We start from the raw sequence: 7,584 nt of genomic DNA on the forward strand, positions 1-7,584 counted from the left end.
GCCCGCCCCCCCCCCACGGCGTGGCCCCCGGCCCCCGCCTCCGTTTCCTCGGTCGCCTCCATAGCGACCACCATTGCCACCGCGGCCACCACCGCGGTTGGGTCCGCCACGTCCGCCGTGTGAGACGGCATTGGCAGAGGAGTGGGATGACTAGTCGTCGCCCTCAAACATAGCCAGCCCGCTTTCAAAGTTAATGAGCTGCGAGTAAAGCTCGCTCACCTTGATGGATTCAGTTCGGGCGCAGATGGTGGAGACGAACGACATGTAGTCGAAATCGAGCCCCACAAGGATGTAGGACACCATGTCGTCGTCGGTGAGAGGCTTTCCTGCAGATGCCATCTCATCGCCGAGCGCTTTCATGCGGCCGAAGTACTCGGCCACCGTCGAGTTGCCCTTCTTCGTCATGGAGAGAGCGATTCTGGTGTTGACGATGTGCGCCTGAGTCTGGGAGATAAAGATCTCCGTGATGGCGACCCAAGCTTTGGCCGCCGTGTTGCAGTGTGCAACCTGGATCATCACTGGTGCTGAGATTGAATTAAAGATGAAACTCAGCACCTGGGAGTCACGGGCCCTGTCGATGTCGTACGCCGGATTGGGCACGTTGGTGGGCTTGCCGTCCTTGTCCGTGAGCTTCCGGGCTGGCAGCTCCCTCTCAGGGTCGAGGTAGGAGACGAGCTGCGCGCCCCGGATAGCTGCCATGGCCTGCGCGCGCCACACCAGGAAGTTGGAGCGATGAAGGCAATCGGCGATTGGGATGAGGGCTGGTGTGGTGATGGCGGAGCTTGAGGAGGCCATGGTTGCGCGATGTGCTAGAGAAGGAGGCTCTGAATACCATATAAGATTGCGTTAAGCGTATGCCTAGCAGGGACGCGTTGCGTGTTATATATAGGCCACAATGCGGCTAGGGTTTACAAGGATTTAGTTGGTTAGGTTGTTGGATTGATCTCCAAGTTAACTATACAAGATAGAGATTCTCCAACAACCTACCAATCAAGTTACACAAAGATAAACATGCCGCACCGGCCCTGCAGCGTATATACGGTTTATACTTGCACCATAATACGCATACAAATATTCTAATACATTCAGGAGTAAAATCTATATATCCTGTTACTTGCACCTTCAGTTTGGAGGTTGAGTGCCTTCTGCTCCTACACAGCGTAAATTTTCATTGCAATAGGCATTGGACAGAAGCTCCAAAACGCTAGATAGTCATGAGATTGTGCACTGCAGAGTGCAGATATCAGGCAATAGTGGAAGGAACTAACTGGCATGCATTCAGTTAATTTGCGAATAACATCATACATGAGCAATGAACTAAATGTAGTAGAAACTCCAAAACAAATCAAGTGAAACTCTCCCCGCCAAAAAAGAAAATGAAAAAAATCAAGTGAAACTCACTTTCTGTTTCGAAATATTGTGATGCGAATTGGTGATGGTCTTCAAGGTTCTGCCTCTGCACCAACTTCAAACGGCAGTACAGATACTTCAACAATGGCAGCAACCAGTGTGCGATCCATCGCGACCGAGGTGACGAAACAAATGTCACGAGACTTCGACGATAGCAGCACGAAAGATAGAAGGAGAACAACGGTACACATGAAGAATTTTGGCCTTTTGGGGAGACTTGAGGCAGGTGCTTATCCTAAGATAGCAAATGTGCTTGCTAAATACATGCTTGATTACGCTCCGGCAATTTACAAATGGTTATGGATAGTAACTAGCACTGATGCACAGATACTAAAATCATTTAATCCCCTACAAAGAGAAGGTTGCATTATTGGAGTAGACAAGTTTAGATGCTTGTACTGCGGCTATATCATCTCTCTTTAAGCACCATATATCACTATCAGCATAGACATTATACATGGCTTCATACTAGGCACTAAGCACTATATGTGTTAATTCCATTTCAAACGCAACCAAACGCTATGAAGCTTCTATCACAACTATGACACCTGGGAGCAATGGAGCATTGTTAACAGGAAACTTAGTTGACAAATACTTAGTGGAGCATCTATCATCGGCCACATGTTAACTACCCTTGCACCTTGCATAATTATTTTGACTAACTAACAGTAACAAGTATAGCACTTGTTCATTGTTCCTTGTTCCTAGATGTCAATTGAGACGTGCAAACACTCTGAAATCTGAACAAAGTACCAGGACCAAAAAAACAAAATTTCAACAATAGTTTCTGAACTGCAGATCAGGACACTCTGAACTATATACTTGTACCTTCAGATCAGACGCATCAGCAAAAAATCAGGATAAAACCATACTCTAGGGAGCAACAATTTGTTCTACCACGTTATTCCTGATTTTGCATATATCCCAATTCAATCATCGAAAAGATTTTCCGAGCAATGAACACAAAAATTCAAGCTAAAGTTGTACGTATCATATTGCTATATGCAGCTACGTACTGCTATCCCAATCCCGAACAATGACCTGATTAGGAAAGCAATAACCTGATGTAGTGAACGAACCCGTGCGCCGATCCCCACGGCGAAGCCACTACCACTGCCACTGCGGTGGCTTCCGGTCTTCGGCCAGCATGGCGAGGCGACGGAGGACGTCGGCTCTGAGAGCATCGAGCGCCGCGGCGAACTCTGGCAGCTCCGCCTCCCCGAGCGCGTCCACATCCACCTCCCACCAGTGCGCCCTCCCCTGTTCCTCCTGCGCCGCCTTGACCTTCTCCGCGACGGCGCGCAGCCGCGCCTGCTCCTGCGCGACCCGCGCTCCGATCCACCCCGCCTCACGCCTCATCGCAGCCACGCGCGCCGCGGCCTCCTCCGCCGTCTCCGCCCCTACGTCGGCGTCGACAACGACGTTGCGGAGGACGGACTCGAGGGTGGGGTTGCCGAAGAGGAGGGGTTTGGCTTTGCCAGAGGCGGGGAAGGCGAGGATGGCGAGGTGGGGCGCGAAGAGCTCGGAGACCTCCCAGGCGTCCTGGACGAGCCTGTCGCGACGGTACCTGATCCTGTTTTGCAGGTTTTCCCGGGTGCGATCCCCGTCCTGCCGCCGCCGCACGGTGCCCTTCGCCGTCGCCATTGCTTCGGCGGTGATGCTAGTACTGTACTACTTGCTTTGCTTTGGCTTACGAACTGGGAATGGCACTTTTTGTAAACTTCTTGGCAACCTACGAAAAGGAAATAATTTTTGGGAAATGTTTGGGACCGGGGCACCGGCCGAAGATTCGGCCGGTCCAATCCACGTGCGCGCGATGCGACCCACTCACGAGCAACCACGTGGCGTGATGGACCCGAGACGACTAGTCCTCCTTCCTTTTCTCTTTTCTTCCTCTCACGCATCTCTCTCTTTCTTTCTCCCCGCTGCCATGGTCAACACATCACCCCGCGCCGTAGGCCTCCTAGGCGCGCCGCCGTTCAGCAGATCTGGCCGCCCTCGACCAGATTCGCGTGGATCCGCGTGCATCGGAGCTCTCCCTACCTCGCCGGACCGGCCACGCCGGAGCTGCACCAGCCATGGCAGGACTGCACCCCGCGGCGCAAATTTGCTGGAACCTCGACGTCACGACGAGACGACGGATGACCATTTTTTTTTGCTACAACCGTGTTTTGCTTTTGCTACTACCATAAAGATTTTTTGCTGGAACCGATGGTATTTTTTGCTTCAATCAGAGATGCGCGATAGCTCGGGAGGCTGGCGAGTGCTGCAACCTTTGACAGGAAAGCATCAACCCAAGATTAAAAATGCTTCAACCGTATATACAGAAAGCTGTAAGCGATCAATGCTATCGAGGAAAGCTGCACCCGTCTATATAAAACGCTACAACCTTTGATGAAAAAAGCTTCAACCGAACGATAGAGAAAAGCTTTCACCCAGCCGCTGCTCAAAAAGAAAAAAGTTTCAATCTTTTACAGAAATGCTTCCATCGTAGAGGGGAAAAGCTTCAACCATTGAGATAAAAGCTATAACCGTGTCAATTTTTTGCTACTACCCTCTGTGTTTTTGCTACATCCATTCATGCGGCCATGGTACTTTTTTACGACTGAGGTGTGACCGGCGACGACGAGGACGGCATTTTTGTTGCAACATCCTCGTTTTTTGCTACCATTGGCGCTGTGTTTTGCTACATCCGATTAACATTTTTGCTACAATGACGACGCCGATGGATTTTTTTGCTACAACCGTTGTCTTCATTTGCTACGACTGACACGGGAAAATGCTACCACGGGGCATCTCTGTTTTTTTACTGGAACCAATCATCGGTGAGGCGGAGCTGCATCCATGGCACTCCGATGAGCAGCGGGGGCAGCGAGCGGTCGGGGTGAGCTGAGTCCCGGAGCGCGGCGATCGGCACGGCGAGCGCTCGGAGAGACGAGGACAAGGTAAAAAAATAGCAGAGGAGCTCGGATCTGACGGTGTTGCACAGCAGATCGGGCGGCTGGGAGCAGACCGGCCGAAACATTCAGCTGGTGCGCCGACGCCTAGCGGTGCCCATAATTTTTTTATTGAAGGTCACTCAAGTAGACAAGCTTTTTTTGTTCTTTCGCACACATTGGCCTGCGTAGAGTTATATTTTTTTGAGAACTTCCGATCTATTCATTCAATTATGGCATAGTGTTAATAGCATAAAATTATCAATTTTCTTTAAAAAAATAGACCACGATCTATCTTTTTTTAGGAGAGACCATGATATACGACAGAGGAGTAAGTACAATAGTGGGTTATAAGCCCCCTTGTCGGTGTCAAAACCGATGAATCTCGGTTAGGGGGTTCCGAACTGTGCGTCTAAAGTCGATGGTAACAGGAGACGGGGGACACAACGTTTACCCAGGTTCGGGCCCTCTTGACGGAGGTAATACCCTACTTCCTGCTTGATTGATCTTGATGAATATGAAGATTACAAGAGTTAATCTACCACGAGATCGTAATGGCTAAACCCTAGATGTCTAGCCTGTATGATTATGATTGCCTCTACGGACTAAACCCTCCGGTTTATATAGACACCAGAGGGGCCTAGGGTTGTACAAAGTCGGTTTACAGAGGAAAGAATCTTCATATCCGAAAGCCAAGCTTGCCTTCCACGTAAAGGAGAGTCTCATCCGGACACGGGAGGAAGTCTTATGTCTTGTATCTTCACGACCCATCAGTCCAGCCCACGTCACATAGTCCGGACGCCCGAGGACCCCTTAATCCAGGACTCCCTCAGTAGCCCCTGAACTAGACTTCAATGACGATGTGTCCGGCGTGCAGATTGTCTTCGGCATTGCAAGGCGGGTTCCCCCTTCGAATACTTCAAAGTAGTCCTCGAACACAAAAAACGTGCCAGGCTCTGCAAAACAAGTACCACACACAACCGTAGAGAGTATAATATTTCATGAGTCCCATCTACTGACAACTTTTGTAGCGAGACGCCACGTCTCCGCCCGGTCATTATTTCGAACCGTTTTTAGCCTCCCGCTCCACGTTTCGAGATGCGGTTTTCATTGGCACGTCTTGTCAAAGCAGAGATCGTGTCCCCTTATTGCGCGATCCTCATCAATACGGGCGTGGGTAATCCAACCGCGCCATTCGCACGGCCCTTGGGGAACAGGCGAGTTTTAAGGCAAATGGGGAGGCGCTTGATATTCGCTGCATTTATAAAGAGATAAGGATTCACGCTTTCACCCACGCCTTCTTCCTCTCTGCCCATCCGTTCTCGAGCTCCAGTGCCCAAACTTCCATCCTTTCCATCTCCAAAAAAGCACTCCGACCATGTTCGGATCTGGAGCGCAGGGCAAGTGGATGGCCTCCTCCATCACGGAGAAGGACATCACGAAGCTCCGGGAGGCGGGATACTTGGCCCAAGAAATCGCCCACCGGCTTCCGGGCAAGGGGCAGATCGTCCCCACCCCGGAGCCTCATGAGAGGGTGGTATTCATACCCCACTTCGTCCGTGGGCTGGGATTTCCTCTCCACCCATTCGTTCGCGGACTCATGTTCTACTACAGGCTAGATTTCTATGATCTGGCCCCAAACTCCTTCCTCAACATCTCGGCATTTATTGTCGTGTGCGAGGCCTTCCTCCGCATTCCACCTCACTTTGGACTGTGGCTTAAGATCTTCAACGTAGAGTTGAAGGTGGTGGATGCAACATGCAGAGTGCGGAGGCGCTATGGTGAGCAAGATGTCCAACGTCTCATGGCCCAAAGGCACCTTTATGGAGACCGTGAAAGGGTGGCAGAAGCAGTGGTTCTACGTCACAGAGCCCCGCGACACCACCTAGGCCGCGGCTCCCGAATTCAAGTCCGGGGCCCCAATGCGGCTCACCGCATGGCTAGAAAAGGGCATGGACTAGGTGTCGTTGGACGAGGTGTCCATGTTGCAGACGCGCATCAAGAGCATGGTGCACAAGAACATCAAGCTTGTCAATGTGATCCAGGTGATGCTTTTTCGCCGGATCCTTCCTTGCCAAAGCCGGACTTGCAATTTGTGGGAGTTCGATCCGGCCAAGCACCAGACCTTGCAATAGTTCTTCGGCGTCACACACGAAGGCATCTAGAAGGTGCTGTTTAAGGCCAATGAGACGTGGCCGAAGACGACCGAGAACCGTGGGTACAACCTAACCCATCCCGGTAAGTTTTTCATATTTCAAGGTATATCCTTCACCCGTACATTCAAGGGAGATGTCTAAGCTTCCCCATGTGTCTTTCCAGGGTTGGACAAGTAAGGCGGAGCGGATCCAGTGTCCGGCTCCGTTACCAGAAAACCCAGCAATCCCACTTCTGACGAAGATGCTGGTTTCGTCGCCCTACCAGGCGCCGGAGAAGAAGGCCCAGAAGAAGGGCCAGACGGGAAGAAGCGGCCTTCACCGTAAAGGCACTTCGGACGTGACGTCTGGAGACGCCAAAACCCACTCCTCCCCCGCCACCAAGGACGAGGAGGAGGAGGAGCAAAGCTACTCTCCCCCTTAAGGGGGAAAGAAAGAAAAGGACTGCCTCCACGGATCTAGAGGTAGAGGCGTCCAAGAAGGGGAGGGTCTCCCTCGCGGATAACTCCACGTTGGACACTGATAGCAGCTCCGAGTGGTGCCCCAGGGAGAAGCCCCTGGCCGAATCGCAAGTACTCAAAGGCACTTATACACACATATATCCCACTTCTTTATTTTCATGGTTTTAATATGTCAAATTATACGCCGCAGTCCGGCCCACGCCCGCCCCCAGTGATCCTCATCTTCAGGGAATTCCCTGGATCCAAAGGCAATGGACAAAGGGTCACCTCCCGCGGCCTCCTCTCCCAAGGCTACAGACGACACTGAGGTGTTGTCCCGAAGGACCTTCCCAGGCCAGGGAGAGGTACAGGAGGCCGTCAGGGGGGCGCCCCAGGGTGATACCTCGGCCGCCTGACATATGGGGGAGCAAATCCCCCCTGGAGACTGGCGATGGGGGCCATGTCCAATTCTCCCCCAGCCGAATACTATTCCGGAGGCCCATATGGCTCCAGAATCAGGCAAGCAGCCTCCTTTGAAAGAAGGAGGTGCACCTATTCTGCCGGTGACCTCTGTCCATTCAGAGGCACCAGATACTCTATTGGAAGCGCTGCAAAGTGCTTTCATTATTGAGGAACACCGCGTCC

General features: G+C 51.8%; 1 protein-coding gene across 3 annotated transcripts; it reads right to left on the reverse strand.

The window, feature by feature from the left end:
- Positions 1–874: 874 nt before the first annotated feature.
- On the reverse strand, positions 875–3,137 carry LOC125529848 (agamous-like MADS-box protein AGL61). 3 transcript variants are annotated; one of them, XR_007292750.1, is made up of 2 exons: positions 1,402–3,136; positions 875–1,151 (listed from the first exon to the last, which is right to left on the reverse strand). XR_007292750.1 is itself a non-coding variant. In XM_048694269.1 (2 exons), the coding sequence occupies exon 1, from the start codon at positions 3,052–3,054 to the stop codon at positions 2,518–2,520; it is 537 nt and encodes a 178-aa protein (XP_048550226.1). In that variant the 5' UTR covers positions 3,055–3,137; the 3' UTR covers positions 875–1,151; positions 2,472–2,517. The 3 variants fall into 3 exon arrangements, 1 of the variants encoding a protein (XP_048550226.1); XR_007292749.1 differs by having other exon boundaries at positions 875–1,227; XM_048694269.1 differs by having other exon boundaries at positions 2,472–3,137.
- Between the last annotated feature and the right edge of the window lie 4,447 nt (positions 3,138–7,584).

The sequence above is a fragment of the Triticum urartu genome, unplaced genomic scaffold (assembly GCF_003073215.2).
Source record: "Triticum urartu cultivar G1812 unplaced genomic scaffold, Tu2.1 TuUngrouped_contig_5900, whole genome shotgun sequence".
NCBI lineage: Eukaryota > Viridiplantae > Streptophyta > Magnoliopsida > Poales > Poaceae > Triticum > Triticum urartu.

Coding starts and splice junctions, on each gene's coding strand:
- LOC125529848 (XM_048694269.1), bottom strand. CDS start 3,054: ATGGCGACGGCGAAGGGCACCGTGCGGCGGCGGCAGGACGGGGATCGC.